Source organism: Sorex fumeus, unplaced genomic scaffold (assembly GCF_029834395.1).
Source record: "Sorex fumeus unplaced genomic scaffold, SorFum_2.1 ptg000006l, whole genome shotgun sequence".
In the NCBI taxonomy this organism is placed as follows: Eukaryota; Metazoa; Chordata; class Mammalia; order Eulipotyphla; family Soricidae; genus Sorex; species Sorex fumeus.
Window position 1 is genome coordinate 25,571,216 of NW_026606063.1, and position 24,135 is coordinate 25,595,350.

At 53.9% G+C, this 24,135-nt stretch overlaps 1 protein-coding gene across 3 annotated transcripts in view; it reads right to left on the reverse strand.

Annotated features, from left to right (window-relative positions):
• LPIN1 (lipin 1) overlaps positions 1-24,135 on the reverse strand; it is a 159,157-nt gene that overhangs the window by 23,525 nt on the left and 111,497 nt on the right. For all 3 annotated transcript variants that reach the window (XM_056128498.1, XM_056128506.1, XM_056128489.1), the window contains 8 exons: positions 23,306-23,435; positions 20,278-20,638; positions 18,593-18,686; positions 16,806-16,993; positions 15,498-15,591; positions 14,166-14,235; positions 10,127-10,219; positions 5,437-5,516 (listed from right to left, as the gene is read on the reverse strand). In XM_056128498.1, the coding sequence (XP_055984473.1) occupies positions 5,437-5,516; positions 10,127-10,219; positions 14,166-14,235; positions 15,498-15,591; positions 16,806-16,993; positions 18,593-18,686; positions 20,278-20,638; positions 23,306-23,435 (1,110 nt within the window). The remainder of the gene's footprint in view (positions 1-5,436; positions 5,517-10,126; positions 10,220-14,165; positions 14,236-15,497; positions 15,592-16,805; positions 16,994-18,592; positions 18,687-20,277; positions 20,639-23,305; positions 23,436-24,135) is intronic.

A 24,135-nucleotide genomic window follows, 5' to 3' on the forward strand; every position in this document is an offset into this window, starting at 1 on the left:
AGATCTCCAAGCCTGCTCAGATCGGGACTGGGCCTCCTCCCCCCAGCTCCCCAGTTTTCCAGTAGCTTGGCAGTCACACCCACAAACTGCCCCCACCCCCCCCGGCACCATGTAATCTCATCAATGGCCAAGATACAGAGACTCTAAAACAAAGCTCCCGGAAGACCAACAGTTTTTCCTGGAGCACGCAGCCACATACGCGGCCACAGGACCTCTTATAGTCTAGCCCACTGATGTGCCGAAAATAGCACACATGTGTCTGGTTTTAACATAGTTGCTTGTATTCTCTTATGTACAGGCTTAAAGGGCCCCAGAATGAAATCAACAACCTTCACACACTTCCTCCTACTGTGGTCGGAAGATGCTTGCTGGTTGGGTGGGTGTTTGAATATTATCTGTAATGAACTATTATGAACTACTTTATGAAAATTAAATGCATAAAATTTGCAATAAATAAAACCGCAGATGAAGAGACTGCATCACCACATCACCCCTCTCCCTGCCGCGGCATGTGAAGCTATGATGGGACAAGGGATGGGACAATGGGTGGAAAAAACCCAGTGGGAGCCAGGAGTCCAGAACACCTGTGAGCTCCAGAATTCCTCTCACGGCCCCAGTCGCTCCTCTGCAGAAGGCCATGCTCCAGCTAAAGTGCCCTCCGGCGCCTGGGCCTGGTTCAGACAGGAGGCGCAAGCCTTGCTGATATGAAGCCGGGGGCTGACCCCTGGCACCAGGGGAAGCAAGGAGCTTCCATCCGGGTGTGTGCCCGGCAGAGCCAACAGAACGGTGCTGGCTTGTCACACCAGCCAGTCGAGGCCTGGAGCCTTTCCAGCCTGGCTGTCCTCTGGATGAGAACGCAGGCGACGAGGCCAGGGGCCCTCCACAAACCCCAGAAGTTTTCCGACCTAGCCAGACACTGTGGAATGAAATGAGATCCAAACGCAAACGGGAGCTCTGAGTGACATCAGACTGATCTATGCCTCCACGGGCTGGATGCGGAGGTCAGGCGGGGCAGCCCTTTCCATCTGCTGCTGCATTGTTGTTTTGGGGGGTTTGTTTTTGTTTGTGTTTTATTTTGTTTTACTTTTTTTCAATTTGGTTTTTGGTTCAGGGGATTGCTCAGAGGCTACTTCCGGCTTGCTGCTCCCAGGGGCTCTTTCTAGTGGTGCTGGGAAAGAGGCGGAGGTGGGGGGGTCACATATAGTGTCAGCGATCCAACTTGGCCTCCTGCAGGCAGGTTTGGACCCTCTCCAGCCCCCGTCTGCTACTGTACGTCCACGCAGACTTAGGCATTATCTGGGCAGTATTGCGTGTCTGAGGGAGACCAGAAAGCTAAACACAGAAACGGGAGTTTCTGCAGAGCCCAAGGCTAGAAGTTCCAGCTCAGAACCAGCCCACGGTCCCTGGGAGGGGGTTTACCCCTTCGCCCCACCCCAGGCTTCCAACTGCCCATTAACGCTGCTCACTTCCCGGCATCTGCAAGAGGGACGCGAACCAGGAGGCTGGTCTCATTTGAAAGTCTGCGCCGAGCCGCATAGCTGCGAACAACACGGAAGTCAGCGCCAGTCACAGTGTACACTTTTCAAATGGGGCTTGAATGATTTGTGTGGTGACAAGCTGTTTGCTCAATTACACGACGGCAGAGACCGGCCTGTCAATCAAGTGTGGCAATTAGGCAAGCACTCCAACACCTTTTTTTCTTCTTCAGGCAACGGTGTGACTCTAATTAGGAGACCCACACTCTAAGACGCCAGCAAAGACGGAAAGATTTGCATTTCTCCAAAGAGAGAGAGAGAGATTTTCAAATCATTTTCACAATCTCACTTCATTAATAAGTTTTCAGCATCTCATTTCCTTTTCACCAGGGTCCATGCTTGCGGGTTGTTTTTTTTCTTTTTTCTCCCACTCTGGGTCAAATAAGGAGGCAAGGGAGCATGACTAACGTAAAGGCTGGGCCTCGGCTGCTCAGGAGGATGAGGAGAGGGCTTTCCTAGCACATGTCGGACTGCATCAGAGTCAGGAAGTCTGGAACGGTTCTGGTCCGCCCTGCACACGTGTGCGCTGCATCCCAGAAGGCGAGAACTGCTACCCAGGCCGTCCCAGTGGTCCCACTTACTGGACAGCAGAAGAACATTTGCAGGGACACAAGAGCACCTGTATGCTAGGGGCCCTCCACAAACCCCTGAAGTTTTCCACGAGGTGACTCTGTCCAGTTCTGTACCCATGCCAGCCTTGACAGCACTGGCAGCGGGTGGTGTCCAGTCACCTGAGACATCTGGGACTTGTCCAGCCACTATGGGCTCAGGGTGCCCTGGAACCGTCCACCAACTGCTGCCGTACTGACACTGCCGACCATGGGCCCGGGCATCAGCTTGGGGCTGACCCATCCTCCTGAAAGGAGCTGCAGCAAGGGCGGATTGAACAAGATATTCCCGCACACATGCGTCTTCTCACGAGAGACACGGTGGCAAGTGACCTTCCTTCCAAGGTCACACAGAGTATCCGCTCTCACATCGCAGTGGGTTTCTCAGAAAGAATTCCAGGAGGAAGGAACTCTCCTTCACTGCTGGTGGGAATGCCGACTGGTTTAGCCCTTTTGGAAAACAGATTGGACGCTTCTCAAAAAATTAGAAATTGAGCTCCCATTTGACCCAGCAATACTACTTCTGGGAATATATCCTGGAGAGGCAAAAGAGTATAGTCGAAATGACATCTGCACCTGTATGTTTACTGCAGCACTCTTTACAATAGCCAGAATCTGGAAAAAACCCGAGTGCCCAAGAACAGATGACTAGTTAAAGAAACTTTGGTACATCTCCACAATGGAATACTATGCAGCTATTAGAAAAGATGAAGTCATGAAATTTTCATATAGGTGGATCAACATGGAGAGTATCATGTTAGAGGAAATGAGTCAAAAAGAGAGAGACAGACATAGAAAAATTGCACTCATTTGTGGAATATAAAGTAACAGTATGAGAGACTAACATCCAAGAATAGTAGAAGAAATAAGTACCAGAAGAATCACTCCACAGCTTAGAAGCTGGCCTCACATGCTGGGGGAAAAGGCAGCTCAGAGAGAGAAGGGACCACCAAGTAAAGCAAGTAAAGGGTGCTAGGAGGAACTGAAAGTAGACTATAGACCAAACATGATGGAAACTCAATACCTCTATTGCAAACCACAACACCCAGAGACAGAGAGAGAGAGAGAGAAAGAGAGAGAGAGAGAGAGAGAGAATGCCCTGCCACAGAAGCTGGGTAGGGTGGAGGCAACAGGGTGGGAGTGGTGGAAGGGATGCTGGGACCATTGGTGGTGGGAAATGGACACTGGGATGGGTACTCAATCACTGTATGACTGAAATGCAAGCACCAAAGATTGTAAGCTTGTAACTATACCTCATGGTGATTCACTAACAAAAAATTTGGGGGAAAAAAGAAAAAAGAATTCCAGGAGGGCAGGACAACAGATGAGGGCAGATGGGCTGCACCTCTGCTCCTATCCCCAGTTCAGCCGCTACCAACCCCTCCCCCTCAACCAGTCCTCACACCTATTCCTTGAGGCATCTCACGAGGCGCTACTAGGACTCCGTGGGCCTCTGTCCAGTCACCTCTTCTCTCCTTACCATCACCAGCAGATTCCTGTGTGGTGACAGTCAGGCCTACCGGCCTCTTCCTTCCAAGAGCACCCCAAGGCAAGCCTGGAACTGCAGGTGGGGAAGGCGTGCAGAGGAACCTGGTGCCAAGGCCAGGGCCCCCGAGTGAGCAGAGGCCGCTGGTGTCAAACGCAGAGGAACCACAGACCGTTCACCCAGGCCCTCGCACGCAGCTTGGTGGGGTCGAGGGGGCGGGGGGAGACAAAGCAATGTCATGACGGCGCCAAGGAGAGGCAGAAACCGAGTCCCTCCGATGCCATCCCGGCCCGGAGCTGGCCGAGACATTCAGATTTCCTAGTGTTATCCTCAAAGGAACATGCGCCCACCCTCACGCTCCTCCCCACAGAGGCCATCAAGAAATCCGGTCGTGGCACAGTGGGTAGGGCTTTTGCCTTGCATGCGGCTGACCCAGGTTCGATTCCCAGCATCCCATATGATCCCCGCTGAGCACCGCCAGGAGTAACTCCTGAGTGCAGAGCCAGGAGTAACCCCTGTGCATTGCCGGGTGTGACCCAAAAAGCGGGAAAAAAAAAAAAAAAGAAATCCATTCACCCACCTGCCCTTGACAAGCATTGCTCTGTCGGCCCAGGACTCTAGAAACAAAATAGTTTAAGACATAGGCCACAGCCAAGAGCCCAGGGGCCTCACGGATGGAGTCATGTTATACCGGGGAAAATCTCACAGGCCTGAGGAACACACTCAGCGATGCATTTCACTGTAGAAAGGCCGGCTGGGAGCTCATGTCGTGCTGGTCTGCCCCCTTCCCCCCACTCCCGGATGCAACTGTGATTAACAGTGAATGTGTTAGCGCCTTCTGCCTTCTAAGAAATAAATGCCCCTGGGAGCGGGAAACACCGTGTGAAAGGTGCCGCCTTAATACATTCCGCGCCTCATTCTGTGTCAAAGGGCAACAGTGGCAATCAAATTAGAGGGCACTGCCTCACAGCACAGAAGCCTGCAACAACCCCCCCCCCACCCCCCCCCACACACACACACACACATCACACAGGCCAACCCGGAGCCAGGCACTACAAACACGTACGGTAATATCAAATCTGGTGTCTTTTACGCCAAAATAATGTGCATGCTTCACCAGGAAAAGCACTGACTGAAGTACTGGCCAGTCCTCAAAACTCCAGAGAAAGGCCAATTCCTTCACAAGGCAAAGTTCTAACCCGGTCACTGTTGACTGTTCAGTGAGGCGAATAGACACGAAGACCATGAATATTTCACTAATGGCAGGAACACTAATGCTACCTATCATTATTATCGTTATTAATTATCCTGGCTACGATGATAGTAATTACCAAGAACATCCTTGTGCAAATGTCCTGGGGTAGGAGCACACAAGCATGACAGAACCCAGCACACACCAAGCCTGGGGTCCCCCACCGCACACACCCACTACCGATGGGTGAGACACTGTGAGCAGTACATGTAGTCATCACTGCTCCAGACAGCCTAGCCACTGTGGCTGCCAGCTGCCGGGGCTGTCCTGGGCCTCTCCCTGAGACACACACTCCGGCTCCATCACCAGCATGGAAGCCTGAAGGTTCACGTGGCACTTCCGGCCACGGAGGAGTCACCACCGCAACTGGGTGAACGGGTACAGCTCCAAGACCACATCACAGATGGAGCAGAATGAGACCCGTGGGTCCCCTTCCCCACCCCCAACCCCCTGCCAGGGGTCCAAGGCCTGCACTGTGCAGGGGTGGGGATCCCATCCCCGAGCCACGGCCCTGGGCGGCCACAGACACTCACTCAGATGACGCACACACGGTACCTGGTGGCCAAGCCGAGCTGCGAGGGCTGCTCCCCAGTACTGCGGCTCTTCCCGCTCAGACCCTGCTCAGGGTTACTCTCCTGGAAAAGAAGCGGCGAGGGTGTCACCGGGAGACACAGGAGAAAGGCTCTCTCTTCGGCAGGGTCCTCCACGAGGGGGAGGGAGGACCACCCTCCCTCCCCCACGAGGCCCTCCCCTGCCCCGGGGTGGGAGGCAGGTTCCTGCCACCCCTTGGCTCAGACACACCCGGGGGAAGCTGAGACATGTACTTGAAAGAATCGCGTCTGTTTTTCCTTAAGTGTTTCTGGCAGCCAACCAAAGCCCCTCATCCGTGGAGCTTATGCTAATGCTTTATCAGCGCTGCCTGGATACCCGAGGGCTTTCAAAATATTTTCTTATAATTGCTGATAGAAATGCCTGAAAATATTTTCACACCATATTTTGCTTGGGGGGAAAAAGAAAAATAAAATGTGGAAGCCTTCCCTCCTTCTTCAAATGCCGCACCATCTCCACAGAAAATCTTTTGCTCCTTTGATGCATGGAAGGAAGGAGTTTTGGGGGATTCTAGAGATTTGGGGCTCCAGAACTCAGGGCCCAGTCACAGACCTCCCCCACCCTCAGAACCCAGGTCCTGCTTGGCCCTTCTGAAGATTTGCAGAAACTGTCTTCACACAGCCAGCATTGGGTAGGGCACAGCCACCTACAATCCCAGCATTTACCATCGGTCACTAGGGCCAGACAGCCCTGTCACAGGGCTGAGCATTTCCAAAGAGGTCCATTTTGTGTTGGGCATCGAGGAAGGAGCTAGGCAAAAGGTCCCCACTACTGCACGTAAATAAAGAAAAGTCAGCCACCCAGGTGAGCACTTGGGGGCATCTCCAATGGTTTTTTCCAACATTCCTTACCTCCTTACAACAGCTTGCCAAGAACTGACCTAAAGTAGCAGGTGATACTCAACCTTTTTGATTCGGACAGGTAACTTAGCCACCGCTATTTGTGAGGGACTATGAGATGAGCTCAAAAGTTTGCATCCGGCTGCAGTGTCTGTTGGGAAGACCTTCGTTTCCTCACTCTCCCTCAGTTCATGCGGTCACTCCCTGAACCCCTTCAAGCGGATGGGAATCTGGATGGAATCGGCCTCCTCTACAACAAATGCGTCCTTGAAATTACCGCCTGCCTTAAGTTCTGGAACCTCCTGTCCTTGAAGCAGGGACGAGACTTCGGCCCTGAGTCTCCCAGAGTGAGGTGTACTAGTAATAATAATACATGGCCAGAGTGATCGTACAGTGGGTAGGGCACTTGCCTTGCACACAGCGGGCCCCAGGCTCAATCCCAGGCACCCCATGAGGTCCCCAGAGCACCACCAGGAGCAATTTCTGAATGCAGAGCCAGGAGTAACCTCTGACCATCACCCAAAAAAAAAATCCTAATAATAACAATAATAACAATACTGAATGCTGAAGAGACTTAGCTACATGTGCTTGTTGTTCTGACTTGCTGATACCCTCTTTGGAGATAGTAGGACAACTGACAAAACTCAGGCATGGAGGTGGGGGTGGTGGGGGTTGAAGGCAGAGAGATAGTCCAGGGATGAGAATACACGCTGTGTACTCCACGCCCCGAGTCAGATCCCCAGATGACCCTGACATTGCAAGCCCCAACCACTGTGTTGTCGCAGATGGGCCTGAAAACTAGACCGCCAGCCTGGGTCAGTGAGGGGGGTGGGGGGGTGGTCCCGGTTCTAATGACCAACCTGACTCCTGCCCCGAGGGTTTCTTCCCGCTACAACTGGAACCATCCCTCTGTCTCCACCCTGGCTCCAACATGGGCACTGGAAAACCACGGGACCTGAAGGCCTATTTGGGGCCTGCAAGGGGCGGGGGGGGGGAGGGGCGGGGGACAGAGATAGGAACGAGCCAGGTGGCAACACTAATCAGTGTACGTTGGCCACACCACGGATACGAGAGAAGCTCTCGGGGGACGAGAGCCGTGCACAGCAGCTATGCGGACTCACCTGCCAAAAAAGGGCCACGTGAGATACCAGTTAATTAGGTGGCGGGGCTGAGGCGCCGACCAAGTCCTAGAGACCACGCTAAGGAGGCTGGTCTTCACTCTCAGGACCCCGGAAGCCCCCTAAAAGGGTGAAGCAGGGAGTCGTGAAACCGGAACAGAGATTCTCAACAGACCCACGCGTGGGGCAGTGCAGAGAAGGAAGGAAAGGAGTCAGGGAAGGTTGCAACTAGGTGGGGAGCAGTGGGTGTGAGGCTGAGTCCAGCCACTGGGTCTGACCCCATAAAGGCTGAACCCCCAGGAAGCTGCCTGGGTCCCCCACCCCCACCCCCCGTGGAAGCAGCTGTGGTGGGCCGCCCGCTGACCAGGTCTCTCAACCCAGGGGCCCGCAGCCCACTGGGGCGCCAGGTCTGAAAATAAAAAGGCAGCACCTCGAGGATGCAGGGGAGGCTGCTGGGGTCCAGGCAGGGGGTCAGGCAGGGCCCAGGGACAGTCCAACCACTGCCCTCGGCTACCCCCTCATGGAGAGTCCGAGCTCAGAGGAAGACCAGCCCAAGGGGGCCGGCCAAGGGGCCATGGCAGCTGGACGTGCTCTGAAGAACAGATTGGGAGGCGGGCTCGGATCTGGAGGGTGGAAGGGGGAGCGTCAATAGAGACCGACTGGCCACCCCAGAAAGGGAAAGCAAAGCCAGGTCTGTTTGCATCTTTTTTATTATTTTTTTATTATTTTTATTTTTCGTTTGTTTGTAATATTTTTTTATTTCGTTTGTTTGTAATCTTTTTTATTATTTTTATTTTTTCGTTTGTTTGTTTTTGTCTTGGGGACACAACTGGCCCTGCTCAGGGGTTTACTCCTGGTGGTGCCCAGGGGACCACATAGGGGTACCAGGGATCCAGCCCAGGCCGGCTTAGGGCAAAGCAAGCGCTCTACCCACTGTACTATCTCTCCTTCCCCTAAATGTATTTAGTCTTGCCAGATAAGTGACAATTGTGTGTCTGCAACTCTTTATCTAACCTATTAAAACTGTCCTCAAAAGCAGTGGGAAAACACTGAACTTTATTTAAAAAAAAAAACAATAATAATAATAAAGCCAGTATCCTTACTCTCTCTCTCTCTCATAGTCTATCCTGAATATGTTATTCTTTTTTTCTCTGTCTCTCTCTGTCTCTGTCTCTCTGTCTCTGTCTCTCTCTGTCTCTGTCTCTGTCTCTCTGTCTCTCTCTCTCTCTCTCCCTCCCTCTATTTCCTAAAAAACCATTTTGCTTCATTAAAAAAAATAATAATTAGGGGCTGGAGTGATAGCACAGCGGGTAGGGCATCTGCCTTGCACGCGGCTAACCTAGGTTCAATTCCCAGTATCCCATACGGTCCCCCGAGCACCGCCAGAAGTAATTCCTGAGTGCAGAGCCAGGAGTAACCTCTGTGCATCACCAGGTGTGACCCAAAAAGAAAAAAAAAGAAAAAAGAATAATAATACAAGGCCAGAGTGATAGCACAGTGGATAGGGCACTTGCTTTGCACATAGCTGGCCCAGGCTCAATCTCCAGCACCCCATATGGTCCCTAGAGCAACACCCAGGAGTAATTTCTGAATACAGAGCCAGGAGTAACCTCTGGACTATCACCCAAAAAAAAATTAATAAAAATAGCGATAATCCAGCTGAAGAGACTTAGCTACAGAGTAGAGCAGGCAGGCACTGCCTTGTATGTAGTAAAGTCTGGTCTAGTACCTGACACCATATGATCCCCCAAAGACATGGAGGCGAAACAAGCTCAGAGCTGGGAGTAGCCCCCGAGAACCGCTGGGTGTGGCCCTAAACCACAAACACCCACTGCTCAGTAATTAAGGCCTGGAGAAAGCGTGCCATGGCTCACAGCATCCCTTGCACCCTGACAAGTACGTGGTTCCAAGTTCCAATCTCCCACATCCCACCCATGCCCAGAGCGATCCAGGTAGCTTGGTCGTTTGAGCCTATTATCTGCAACCTCACACACCAACACACACTAACAAGAATAATCTTTTTTTTTTTGGAGGGGGGTCACACCCAGTGATGCACAGGGGTTACTCCTGGCTTATGCACTCAGGAATTACTCCTGGCAGTGCTCTGGGTACCATATGGGATGCTGGGAATCAAACCCGGGTCAGCCGTGTGGAAGGCAAATGCCCTACCTGCTGTGCTATTGCTCCAGCCCCTAATTTTTTTTTTTTTTTGCTTTTTGGGTCACACCTGGCGATGCACAGGGGTTACTCCTGGCTCTGCACTCAGGAGTTACTCCTGACGGTGCTCAGGGGACCATATGGGATGCTGGGAATCGAACCCGGGTCGGCTGCGTGCAAGGCAAACGCCCTACCCGCTGTGTTATCTCTCTAGCCAAGCCCCTAATTTTTAAACTGGGAGGCTGAATCCTCTTTCTTTTACAGATGGAGAAGCATATTCCAGAAGGGACTTGCTCTGGCCATCATGAGGTCCCAGAGTCAGGAGGCAAGCCCAGCACTGCTCACTCCTGAACCCCACCCCCACCCAACTGCCCCAACTCAGCAGTCCCCATGACTCTCCTATCTGCCCTGCTCAGAGCTGGCTGCCACCCAGAACAACGGCTCACGCTGCTCTCCCGGATGTGAAGAGCAGGAATCCCAGCTCGGTGGCAGGAAGCTTCCCTCTCGAGTTTCCACACTCACCTCTTTGACTGTCGTGTTTCTTCCCCTCCATGAAAACCACCATCTTCCTCCCTTTTTGGGCATCTTATCCCTCATGATAGATTCCACAGTGGCCTGTTTTAAATGGATGGTAACATAAATAATGGAACCAAAAAAAAAAAAATAATCAACTTAGCACATTCAAAACTAAAAGAAGCACACGTGCAAATGAAAGTACGGCAAAAAGAAAAAGAAGGAAAAGAAAAGAAAACGAAACAGAGGGAAAACACAACGTACTACTTGTGAATTAAAAATTTTGGAGAAGCAAAACCTAATGGCATCCAAAATTACAGTAAGGTAACTTAAGCATGAAGACTTAAGAAGGTGTCAAAGGAATAAACAAAGAAGAATACAACACAACAACAACAAAAGAAAGAAAGCATGGAAAATCATTAGTGATTAGGAAGACCGGAAGTTTTCAAATTAAAGTGGCTTACGGGTTAAGATATTGTTACTCTCAACACGATGACTACAAAATTAAAGAAATGAAATCATTAACATGGGGCATTACAGTCTTAAACAAAGGTGAAAATGCACAAGATCTTTTTTTAGTAAACTGCCAAATGGTGACAAACTGGACATGAATTGATGTGTCTGATTTACGATGACAAGTTTTAAAAAGAAAATTCTACTTTCTTGCCTGAAATGAATGAATGTTAGGACAAATGCTGAGGAATAACACATTTCGAGGTATTTCCAAAGAATGGCCCGTCTGTCTCTCGAGGCTACTTCCATTACCATGGGATTATCTGTTTCCTCAGTTTACCAACTATCTCACAGCTGACCTCTCAGCGAGAAACAGAGAAAAAGAAATCTGCTAACCACACAGGTGCATATAAGCAGAAACAAATCATCTTGTAGTGAGCCTGAAACAGGCTCCCATTGGTCATTTAACACCCTCCCTGCCTGGCACAACACAGAGCTTGATTTTGCTCCAGTGGAAACGACACACAACCTCTTCATCAACGGGATGGTCCACAGAGACACCCCTCACTGGATTCCTCCCCAAACTTATCTAAAGTAACAAAAATACAATTTAAGGAGAGGGAGAAGGAGGAAATGGGACCAATTTTACAATTGTGCAAAATGGCTCTGAAGCCAAGGTGAAGAATAAGCAACAAGGGGCTGGAGCAATAGTAGAGTGGATAGGGGTTTGCCTTGCACGTGGCCGACCCAGGTTCGATTCCCAGCATTGCATATGGTCCCTGAGCACCACTGGGAGTAATTCCTGAGTGCAAGAGCCAGGAGTAACCCCTGTGCACTGCCGAGTGTGACCCAAAAGGTAAAAAAAAAAAAAAAAAAAAAGCAAAAAAAAAAATAGCACTGTAGCACACTGTCCTCCTCCTCAATCTCCTCGAGCAGGCACCAGTAACGTCTCCATTGTGAGACTTGTTGTTACTATTTCTGGCATATCAAATATGCCACAGGGAGTTTGCCAGGCTTTGCCGTATGGGCGGGATACTCAGTAGCTTGCTGGGCTCTCCAAGAGGGACAAAGGAATCAAACCTGGGTCGGCCACATGCAAGGCAAATGTCCTAACCCGCTGTGCTATCGCTCCAGCCCAAAAATTAATCAAGAAAATTCCCAGAGGAGGAAGCGGCAGACACCAGCCGGGGAAAAGAGACAGTACACAGGGCGAAGCTTCTCACTATGCACACAGCTGAGCCCTATGTGCTCTCTAGCACGGCATGGTTCTTTGAGTATTGCCCAGGAGAGCCCAAACACCAGCAGAGGCCCTCAGCACCACCACCAGGAATGCCCCAATTCCTCCCTCCCACCCAAAGAAGACACAGCCATACTACAGACACGCAGGAAATGTATTTAAAAGCTGCAGTTCAATAAAATGAATGTGGGGCTGATACAGGAGCCAATCTATATGTGGAACCAAAAAACAGCATCCAGGATTAAATCCAAGTTCACAGAGAAACGGAACTGAGGATAAAGTCGTGGCTGCCCTGTCCCTTTGAGTGCCGGGCACGAGGCAGCCCCGCCAGAACCTGTCACGTCCCTCTGCACACCTTCTCCTTCCTTTGCTGCCAATAGGTTCACAACTCTCTGCAAGAAGCAGGATGGAAGGGGCTTTGGGAAGGGAGGCTGAACCGCCATCCCTGAGCAGTGCCCAGGTCTGCTGCTCTGCCCACAGCTGGTTTGTGATCAGGTGACACACTGTGATCAATGGCCCGTGAGGAACCTGCCTCTTACCCTTCCTGCGGAAGGCGTGGCTCTATGGAAGTAACGTGCAGGTCTCATGACCATCACGGCAAAGCCAAGGCGACCTGAGCAAGCCTCAACCAACCGACCTCAAAGATTCTCATTAGGAAAGAAGGCAAGGCCTCGCTATATGAGCTGCAATGGCCATTCTCTGCCCCGCATTCTGGCTGGTCCAGCAACCAGCAGGGGAAACTCAGGTTTGGCTCCTGACACCTCAGGGCATTACTCTCAGAACAAAACCCAGAAGAAGCTACGAAAGCATTAGAAGCAAATAAAAGGAGCATATTTTCATCAACTCTGGAATGTTTAAAAGCCCATTAAAAGCATTTCAAAGCCCAGTATCCACAAAAGGTTAAGACTGACCAACTCTATGGATAAACGTAGCTTTGAAATTAAGAGTCCGAAATTACTGACCCTATCAAAGGACTCAGAATACCCATCACAGAGACGGGCTTCTCTAAGATCAGGAGCATCTTTTTCAGAACTTCAAAGTACTTTCCATTCTATTCCCATTGAATCTGGTCTTTTCTTCTTTTAAGAGCTGAGACACGCAACGTTAAAAATTTGTCCTGGACCATGGATGGGGCATGGGCAGGGATGAACAAAAACCCACAGAGGAAAACATACTGTCAGCCCAATGAACAAAGAACACTCACACAAGTCCCCACAAAGATGAGGTGACAGTCCCCAGATCTCTATACACATAAACACACGCACACGCACACAGACTCATACACACATCTACACATACGCACAGACACATGTACATATGCATGACACCTACACCTGTATACAAATAGACGTGCACAGACACAAACATACATGCACATGCACAGAGACACACATGTACACATGCATACACAAACACACATGCACAGACACATACATATATGCACTTACATACATGTATTCACATGGACATGCACACACATGTGCATACACAACATACACATGTATTCACACATGCAGACTCAAACACATATGCACATACACATGTATGTAAACACGTCCGCACATACATGTGCACACGTGCAGGCACATCTACATGCCATACACATGTATACACATAAATGCATGTAAATAGACATGTACACACATGCAGACACATAGCTGCATACACATGCACACGTATATACACATGCACACATACATATGCATACATATAAACACAAATGCACACATACACACACACACATACATGCACACATAGGAGACATAGGAGAGGCTGATAGGAGCACGGATGTTGGGATGAGGGAGACTTCCCTGTACCTCAACCAACAGAGCCACGACTCAGTGTAGCCCAAAGGACTGGCTCCATGTGAGACAAGGTCCAATCCCCACAGCAAGGGGAGCCCCTCCAGAGCAGGAAGGCACAACCCCTTTCTCCACCCCCTCCACCCTGCATGGGCAGTGCCCTGTGGGAGGAGGGAGAACAGCACACAGTAGGCTGCAGGGGCGCCTACCCTCACCTCACCACTCCCTGCACTGGGGGTGCAGCTTAGAGCTGCGCAGGCCCTGCCCAGCATCTCTCGGCCACTCCAGCAGTCCCCTGAACTCCCCAGCTGTGGTAAATGCCCCAAACGTTGCCACTGCCTCGCCTCCCCTCCTCAGCCCCAGCTGAACGTCAGACCTGTGTGTGTGTGTGTGTGTGTGTGTGTGTGTGTGCGCGCGCGCGCACGTACACGCATCATGGGCTTTCAGAGAGCACAACACAGTCACCTCCAAAAGAGAAGCTAAACACCCGCAGGACGCCCTCTACCATCCCACGCGTCATGCGTGACGCCCCTTCCTCTCTCGTGTGAGAGCTCACCTTTGGCAGAGGCTTCTGGAAGGCCTGCATAGCCAGCAGCAGGGGCGCCGCCGTGTTCCAGTTGTAGTACCTAAGAGGACACGCCCGGGAGACATCAGTCAGAAGAGCGAGGCTGGAGGGAGAATCTGGCTCCCACCATGCCAAGGGCTCGTGGAAGGTTCTGGGACTCCGAGAGAGGCCCTTCAACAGTCCGATACTATTTCCAACACCGCAGCCCTCCGCGGCACACCCCATGCCCACAGTGGCTCCCTCCCGGCTCTCTCATGAAAGGGCCAAGCTGCCATGACGCACAAATGACCGGCAGGTGACCCTGGGTGCCACCCCAAACCCACAGGGCGTCAACCACCCTGTGCCTGCAGGTGTGCAGAGAGGTGTGGCGCCACTTCCGGGAAAAGATCCCAGTAGCCCCTGTCCATGTCCGACAGCAGCACCTGCATTCGCCCACCCATCCTCGGGCCACAGGGTTTTCAAGGGGCAGACACATAGTTAGCCCGTCACCCCCGTGAACACAGACAGGCCACACGGGGCTCTGGAACCTTCAGGGAGAGAATTTCCCATGGCTGAACTTGAACATCCACAAGCCAGAAAAACAGTACAGACAAAGAGCTTGCTCTGCCTGCAGACTACCCACATTTGATTCCTGGTACCACGTATGGGCCTCCAAGGACCACAAGGAGTGATCCCTAAGCGCGGTGGGGTATGGTGCAAGCCCACCCCCGATAAAAACAATAATAATAAGTTTAAAAGGGTTAGGAGAGGGGGTTGGAGAGATAGGATAGCGGGTAGGGCGTTTGCCTTGCACACGGCCAACCCGGGTTCGATTCCCAGCATCCCATATGGTCCCCTGAGCACCGCCAGGAGTAACTCCTGAGTTCAGAGCCAGGAGTATCCCCTGCACATCACCAGGTGTGACGCAAAAAACAAAAAACAAAAAAAAAATGGGTTAGGAGAGATTGCAGTGGGTGGGCACTTGCCTTGCACACGGTTGACCTAGGTTAGATTCCTGGCATCCTATATGGTACCCTGAGCCCCACCCACAAGGAATGAATGATCCCTGAGTTGAGAGCCAGGGGGAAGCCCTAAGCACAGCCGGATGTGGCCCCCAGAACCTAACAAAGCAAAGAGATTTCCTGAAATTCACAAGTCAGACTGACACATGAGCCAGCCAACTAGCGGGCCAGACAGAGCAATGCTGGCAACACTGAATGGATAAAAATGAATTCTACCCAAGTCTTTCTCCACGCCTGAGCCCCCCGCTGTCTCGGCCCTGCCCGACTTCAGGCCCTCAAACAGTATCAGGCAATGGACAAAGCACTTCGGAGACACACTTACTTATTTCCGATCTTCACCACCAGATTGGGGTCATCGATGAGCGCCGGGTTGTCCACAAACTGTTGATATGACACGGCCTGCTCCAGAAACACGTCTGGGAAAGTGGGGAGGGAGGGAGGGAGGGAACAGGAGAGAAAGTGGGTTTTAACACACAGCCCAGAGCTTTCAATCATTCCTGCGTGCGCGCCCAGTTTTCAATGAATGGTTGCTGTCAAGATCTGAATGTGCTGGCAGAGAAAGGGGTGGTGGTCTGGGAGAACTTCCCGGAGGGGGTGTGTCAATGGATCAGCTCTGTTTCAATGGATCATCAGAGTCGACTAGCCAGGGGACCTCAAGAGCATCAAAGGATGGGGCTAGAGCGATAGTACAGCAGGTAGGGCGTTTGCCTTGCATGCAGCCGACCCGGGTTCAATCCCTGGCATCCCATATGGTCCCCCAAGGCACCGCCAGGAGTAATTCCTGAGTGCAGAGCCAGGAGTGACCCCTGAGCATCGCTGGGTGTGACCCAAAAAGCAAAAAAAAAAAAAAAAGTGTCAGAGGATGGGGCTGGAGAGTTATGGAGACTTAGTACAACGGGTAGGGGGGTTGCCTTGCATAGTGCAGACCCGGATTCGACCCCTGGCATTCCCCCAAGCACTGCCAGGCATAACCCCAAGCATTGCTGGGTGTAAACCAATAAGCCAAAAAAAAAAAAAAAGGGTGCCGAAGAAACCACACAACCCCACCTGACTGCCCCTCTAGAATACACGGGCATGGGGGTCTAAGGTGTTCCCCCCACCCTCTTTAGTTGCCATATCAGCACCCACCACCCACTGGGGCCAGGGTCGGCTCGCCACACAAGTGCAGCCAGACACTGCAGAGAACAGAGCCACAGATTCACTCCTGGCCTCTGCCAAACCTCACAGCACCCCGAGACCCCCGGCGGCGGGGCTGTCCCCGCTCCTCCAGGACCCCAGCCCTGGCCGGTTCACTCTCCCCAGGCACTGGCATGTCCCCTCATGTCCCCTGGTGGTCGCTCCCGGGTGCAGGAGCCTGGGTAGGGTCGGGAGACACACCCGGCTCGGCTCAGGCGGGACCCTGACCCCGTGGTCGGGCAGGCAGTGCCTGCAGCCATGTGCGGCCGGCTGGGCCCCCCTGAGGTCCGTCAACCGTGAGCCGGCAGCCCAGGGGCTGGCGTCAGGAGGGACAGGGAGGGCGCCAAGGGGGGACAGGGAGGGCGCCAGGAGGCGCTGACCGGCACAGGAGGGAACCGCCGGCCCCAGCGTGCATTCTGCAGGGCGGCCAGCAGAGGGCGCGCGGGGCTCGTACCTTTGGTGATCTCCCGGTGGTCGATGAGACCCCCGCAGAGGGAGATGGCGATGGACGGCAAGTCCCGCAGGCCGTCCGACGTGCTCTCCACGCCGCTGTCCACGCCCGAGCTGCCCACGGACTGCGGGGACTGGTTGGCCGACCGGGCTCCGTTGTCGCTGGCCTGCTTCGGCACGGAGGGGTCCCCGCTGGAAGAGGGCACAGGGGAAGAGGTTCTGAGGGCCTCCCGGGAGGCTCGGAGACCCTCGCAGCCCCCCTACGGGGCAGCTGAGTGCAGGCCAGGCTTGCCCTCCAAGCGGGGCGGGGTACCCCTAAAGCAGCATACCTGTCGGGGCAGAGCCAGCGGACAGCGGGTAGGGTGCCTGCCTTGCCTAAGGCCCACCCAGGTTCCATCACCCGCACCTCATATGCTCCCAAACCCGGCGAGGGGGAACTCCTGAGCACTGCTGAGGGGGCCCAAACACCAAAAACTGGGGGGGGGGGGGGAGGAGGGAGGGAGGGAGGGAGGGAGGAAGAAAGGAGGGGAGGAGGGAGGAAAGAGGAAAGGAGGGAGGGAGGGAAGGAGGGAAGGGAGAAGGGAAGAAGGAAGAGAGGAAGGGAGGGAGGGAGGAAGGGAGGAGGGAAGGAGGGAAGGGAAGAAGGGGGGAAGAGGGAGGGAGGGAGGGAGGGAGGAAGGAAGGAAGGAAGGAAGGAAGGAAGGGAGGGAGGGAGGGAGGGAGGGAGGGAGGGAGGGAGGGAGGGAGGGAGGGAGGGAGGAACACGCCTCTGAAAAAGTGACTGCCATAGAGGCAGGCTGGGGGAACTGGGTCATTGGTGGAGGGAAGTGGACAGCGGGGCGGGATGGGCGCTCAATCACTGTATGCCTGAAACTCAGTGATGAATGACTTTGTGATGCATGGCGCTTAAATTAAAAAAAAAATTAAATAAAAATAAAATAAGGAGCTCCTCACTGCAGGTTAATTTTTGTTATAATGAGTTACTGCTTTGATTGAAAAAAAGAAAAACAATTAAATAAAAATAAGGAGTTCCTCACTGCAGGTTAATTTTTGTTACCATGAGCTACTCTACATAGAAATTAAGGTGATGTAGAAGTAGAGAGAGAATGGGGAATATTGTCTGCCATGAAGGCAGGGGGAGGGTGGGAAAGGGGGGGGTAGGGGGGTATACCAGGGATACTGGTGGTGGGGAATGTGCACTGGTGGAGGGACGGGTATTTGATCATTGTGTGATTGTAACTCAAACATGAAAGCTTGTAACTATCTCACGGTGATTCAATAAAATTTTTTAAAAAATAAAAGAAATTAAGGTGATGTTTTGTGTCAAAAATAAACATGAACTTTGTAGGAGAGAGAAAAGAGAGAGAAAAAAGGAAAGAGACAAAAAGGAAAGAAAAAGAAACAAATAAAGAAAAAGACAAGAAAGAAAGACGAAGAAGGAGAGGAGAGGAGAGGAGAGGAGAGGAGAGGAGAGGAGAGGAGAGAGAAGAGGCACCTTAGGAAATTCCGCCCTCAGTTCCCTGCTCCCCTAGGGTGGCCCCCACAGCGACACCCCAGGGCCCCTCTGCTGGGGAGGGAGGGTGGCACTGGTGGCTGTGGGGTGACACCTCGGGGATGCTCAGGGGACCCAGCCAGAGAGCCGCAGGCACACAGCAAGGCGCAGGGACAGCCAAGGGCAAGCCCCTCACCCCCACCCCACCCCCGCCCCCCAGACCTGTGAGACCACCCACGCGGGCTAGCAGGGGGTCACAGGAAGCCACGAACCAGAGGCACCAAGGGCAACAACTGTACTTTTTGGGAAAGTAGAGTGCGGCCACTTCCGGGTCCATGTCGGTGAGATCATCCAGGTAGACACCATCAGCACCCAGGTGCCGGCTCCGTTTGTCTGCAAGGGCAAGGGCGGGAGAGTTGGTCACGCGCCTGACAGGATGTGCCCAGAAGTGCCCAAACTACCCCCACCCCAGCACCCGGTCTAGGGCGGGCAGCACCCCCAGCTCCCTGCAGCCAGCCCAGCTTCCCCTGCTACCCCCACCCGCCACGGCTCCCTCCCACCGCATCACTGAACAGCACTTGGTATCAGGAGGCAGAGCATCCCCACCCCGGGGGGTGCACCCTAGACTCAGCTCCCCGCCCCTCAGGAACCCTGCAAGGCACAGCACTGAGCAGGGGAGGGGGAGCCAGCCCACGGAATGCAGTGTGTGTGTGTGTGTGTGTGTGTGTTTGTGTGTGTGCATATGTGTGTGCGTGTGTGCAGGAGCGTGCGCTTGTGTGCATGTGTGGGGAGTGTGGTGGGCAGGGTTCAAGCATAACAAGGCATCTCTGACAAACGTGCACGTGTGCATGTATGTGCATGTATGCACGTGTGTACATGTGTGTGCACATGTGCGTGGATGTGTGCATGTGAGGGGTGTGGTGGGCAGGACTCAAGCATAACGAGGCATCTCTGGCAAATGTGCACATATGTGTGCATGTGTGCATATGCATGTGTGTGCATATGTGTGCACATGTGTGCGTGTGGGGGGTGTGGTGGTCAGGATTCAAGCATAACAAGACATATCTGGCAAACGTGTATATATGTGTACATGTATGTGCACATGTGCACATGTGTGCAGGGGTGCGAGGGGCAAGGTTCAAGCATAACAAGGCATCTCTGGACAACGTGCACATATGTGTGCATGTGTGCATGTGTGTACATGCATGTGCACGTGTGTGCATGTGGGGGTGCGGTGGGCAGGGTTCAAGCATAACAAGGCATCTCTGACAAATGTGCACATATGTGTGCATGTGTGTATGCACATGTGTGTACATATGTGTGCATGGATGTGTGCATGTGGGGGGTACAGTGGGCAGGGTACAAGCACAAGGCATCTCTGGCAAAGGTGCACCTATGTGCATGTGTGTGTGTATGCATGTGCGTACATACGTGTGCACATGTGTGCGTGTGGGGGTGCGGTGGGCAAGATTCAAGCATAACAAGGCATCTCTGGCAAACGTGTATATGTGTGTACATGTATGTGCACATGTGCACGTGTGTGCAGGGGGTGCGGGGGTGCGGGGGGCAGGGTTCAAGCATAACAAAGAATCTCTGGACAACGGGCACACATGTGTGCATGTGTGTACATGCATGTGCACGTGTGTGCATGTGGAGGTGTGCGGTGGGCAGGATTCAAGCATAACAAGGCATCCATCTCTGGCAAACATGACCCAGGGAGGCCACTCGGGACAGAGGCCAGGGGGTGCGGGGGTCAGAGGATCACTCCCTTAATGACCAGCTTCCTATAATTCCCTCCCCAAAGGGGTCCCAGCAGATGCTGACTAGGACTGACACCCGCGGCCCCCAACCCCAAGCGAGGGGCCCAGCACCACACAGCCGGGGCTCCCACGGATCCGGAGATGCTGGGGACTAAGGACGGAAGCCAAGGGCACGGTGGTGGGGGCACCAGGGGGGTCGTGCTCTCCACCCGCCGACCTCACACCTTTCTTCCGAGATGGCGAGTCTGTCTTGCTGGCGGCCACCGCCGCCACCACAGCTGCCCCGGGGGTCACACTGGCAGGGAGCATCTTGGCTTCCTCCAAGGTGGGTGAGGGGGCTGCGGCGGCCCCCATGGCCTCGGGCTCCTCTTCGTTCACAAACTGCACGTCCTGGGGAGGCTTGCTCTCCTCGAAGGATGGGGGCGGCGGGGACGGGGGCGGCAGGGAAGGCCCCTGGGCCTGCGCGGGAGGCTGGTCACTGAAGGCCTCGGAAGGCTCGCTGCTGCGGATGGCGTGGAAATGCAGCTTGTCACACACCTTCCTGCTGCTCTGCGGGCTGGAGTCCTTGGCTTTGTGGGGAGAGGACTGGATGGCCAACACAGGGGCGGCGGGGGGAGGGAGAGAGGGAGAGGGAGAGCCAGAGAGAGACAGGGGGAGAGAGAGAGTCAGTGCTCATACACAGGCCCTGACCAGAGGGGCACCACACTGAGGCCACCCATGGCCATTCCAAAAGCATGAAGGCCTAGGGGACAGCTGGTCGTGTCCACACCTGCCAGAAAGGTCCCCAAACATCCCCAAGCAAATGAGCTTTCCCAGGGCCAGATGGAAACCGGTTCCAGGGCTGCCCCTCGGGCGGTGCCGGCACTCGGCCAGGATGCCTGGGCCCCTGTTCTCTGCGGGCAGCTCAGGGCTGGGCTCAGCCTGGGGTGGCAGTCAGGGGTGCCCCGGTAGCTGCCGAGGTCCTGCTTCCTGGCGTGGGCCCACAACCCACGGGCAAGTTCTCGGGTGCACGGTGTGAGATCCATCCTCAGGGGTGGGGGGGGGTTTCTCTAAAAAGCTGCTACCCCCCCCCTCCGAAAAGAAAAAAAAATTAAAAAAAAAACAACCACCAAGAGTTTCACTCACTCAGACTTGGGGGTCGGTTCCTGCACGCGGGGAAATGAGAGCCCCTGGCCGGGCCTCCCCCCACCAAGTCTCCAGTATAGAAAGACAGACGCTGCTTCCCGCCCCAGCTGAGGACCAGGTGTGCCCTCGCCTCCCTAAACTGCCCTGGAAACGCCAGCAGGGCACCTCTGCGGTTAGAGCCGGCGCTGCAGGCCCCGCGGGGCCGCTCTCACACCTGTCCCCAGGGACAAACGGCAGTGACCTGTAACTGTGGTTAGGCGGTCACCTCGCTGTGTGTGCAGACAGATCAGCCGGTTTCCGTGAAAGTTAAATATAACCCGGGAGGGAGGGACCCAGCACTTCCGCCCGAGCAAACGCCCCCACCCAGCCCAGCTTCCCAGTGGCCCCCACCCCCACCAGCTTGCCCATTCATTCATTCATTCATGACACACATTTACTAAGAACCGAGAGGCCACAGCGGTGTTGGAGTGTCGGAAGGTCGAGGCTGCGGGGGCCCAAGGGGGCAGGGGTGGGATTCCGTTGAGGGGGTAGGGAAGGGGGTTAAAGAGATTTGTGATCGAGAACATTAACCCAAGATTCCTGTAACTCTGTGGAATGGGAAACAGCACCTCTTGGGAGATTCTCCCCATAGAGTGCTTCGAGGGGGTGACGCAGCTGCGGTCTCCCAACCTCCAGGAGGTTGGGGTGAGCTGGAGGTGACACAGCCCGAGAAACCGGAGGCCAACCACCGATCTGGGCCACGCAAGGGCAGCGCCTCGGACGCCCCAACTCGGAGCAGCCTCTGCCCTCCCTAGGTGCAGACAGACCCCTGGAGGCTGGGGAGGAGCACAGAGAGGGAGAACAGGAAACCGAGCTGGAGAGGCAGGCTAGGGACGCCTCCTCCTCCTCCTCTCCCTCCAGCCCTCCTCCCTGCCCTCCTCTCCCTCCTCCTCACCCTCCTCCCCAATCCTCCTCTTCCTCCTCCTCCTCGCTCTCCCCATCCTCATCCACCTCCTCACCTTCCCTTCCTTATCCCCATCTTCCACCTCTTCCTTCCCCTCATCTTCTTCCTCATTTTCCTCTTTCCCTTCCTCCTCCCCATCTTCCTCCTCCTTCATCTGCTCCTCATCTTCCAGGATCCTCCTGCACCTCATCTTCCTCCTCCCCTCCTCATCTTCCTCTTTTCCCTCCTCCTCTCCATCTTCCTCCCCCTCCTCCTTCCCCTCTTCATCTTCCTCCTCCTTCCCCTCTTCATCTTCCTCCTCCTCCACCTCATCTTCCTCCTCCCCATCCTCCTCATCTTCCTCCTCCCCTCCCCTTCATCTTCCTCCTCCCCCTCCCCCTCCTCATCTTCCTCCTCTTCCTCCACCTCATCTTCCCCCTCCCCCATCCTCCTCATCTCCCCCCTCCCCTCCCCTTCACCTTCCTCCTCCTTCCTCCCCCTCCCCATCTTCCTCCTCCTCCCACCCTCCCCTTCTCAACCAGACTCTGCTGCTTTTCTCTTTCTTCAGAAACTCAGGAGTCTCACCCCCAAGGAGGCCTCCAAGAATAACTCAGCACTTGAAGAATGTAGGGCCTTAGCATGTCCTGACTGTGCGGACGATGGGACCCAAGTTGTCCTGCGCCATCAGCCTGTCCCTGCCCCCCACCCCTCCCCCATGCCCCCTGCTGCCATCCTCCTCTCTGCCAGGTCATGAGAGCCTGCACTCACGCGCCTACTTCCGCAGGACCAGCCCCAGCATCCTGCATCCCGTGGCTTTCTCATGGCCTCTGTGCAGAATGCAGAGTACGGAGAGACAGCGAGACTCTGTGCACGGATTCTGCAGGACAGAGCTTGTATATATATCTATGATTTACACGTGAGGAGCCATCATGTACGCACATGCATAAAACACAGACGCAGTCCCTCTCTTCCAATGTAACCTGCAAGCAGTTGTGAAATGAAATGTAGACGCGCAAATCACAAGTCCCCCTGGGGTTCAGCATCTACGAAGGCAATGAAACCGCTTTATAAAGGCAACTCAGCCTTATCAAGAAGACCAGCCCTGATCCGTTTGCGTCTCCTTGGCTGACCGCGTGGCCCCGATCCCAGGTGACCTGCGCTCTGAGGCCAGGTGAGAGGGCAAAAGAGCTGAGTGGGACACTGACCTTTGCAGCTTGTGGCAATTCCCCCCATAGCCAGAGCATTTCCAGAGTATTCTTCTGCGTGGGTCTGTCCACGGATTTACTGACCAATTCGGAATCACTTTTAGGTGTGGAGGGTCGGGAACCTGAAGGACTTTAAAAAAAAAAGGAAAGAGAAAAAAAAACATTTTCATGTTTTTAACCCGGAATTCAACCCCTCTAATAGTGGGGTGACGGTGTTGAGGAGGAGAAAAGCACCCCCATAATCCTCCGAGTGAAAGTGAGGTATCGTGGCATTTCCCAGGCTGTCCACCAGGGGGCGAGAGAAAACACATACACACAGACACACACAAATACACACACAGGTAAGAAGCAGCATTATTGAAAATCAAGGATGAGAGAGAGAGAGAGAGAGAGAGAGAGAGAGAGAGAGAGAGAGAGAGAGTGAGAGAGAGAGAGACATAAAGGTGCATGCTTCCCTCAGAGCAACCCACCCTCGGGCCCTCAGCTGGCCTTCACCATCCTGCAGCCCCAGTCTCTCAGCCCCCTCCAAATGTAGCCCCAGTTCTCGGGCCACAGCTGAAGGCAACTGACACACGCCCCTGCACTGCTGTGTCAACCATTGCTAAGTCTGCCCCGTCCCTCCCTGGAAACCGCAGGGTTGCATCAGGAACCAGCGTTGCCTCACACCAGAAGCTTGCTGAGACGTGGCAGGAGCTGCCACACTGGGGCTGGCTGACACAACACCAAACGCTCCTGGGGCGCATCAAAGGTTCGCTCCGGCCGTGCCACTCTGCTCTCTCGGGCCAGCCTTGGAGAGGCCGCGAGGCAGGCTCGCCCGGCCACGTTTTCCC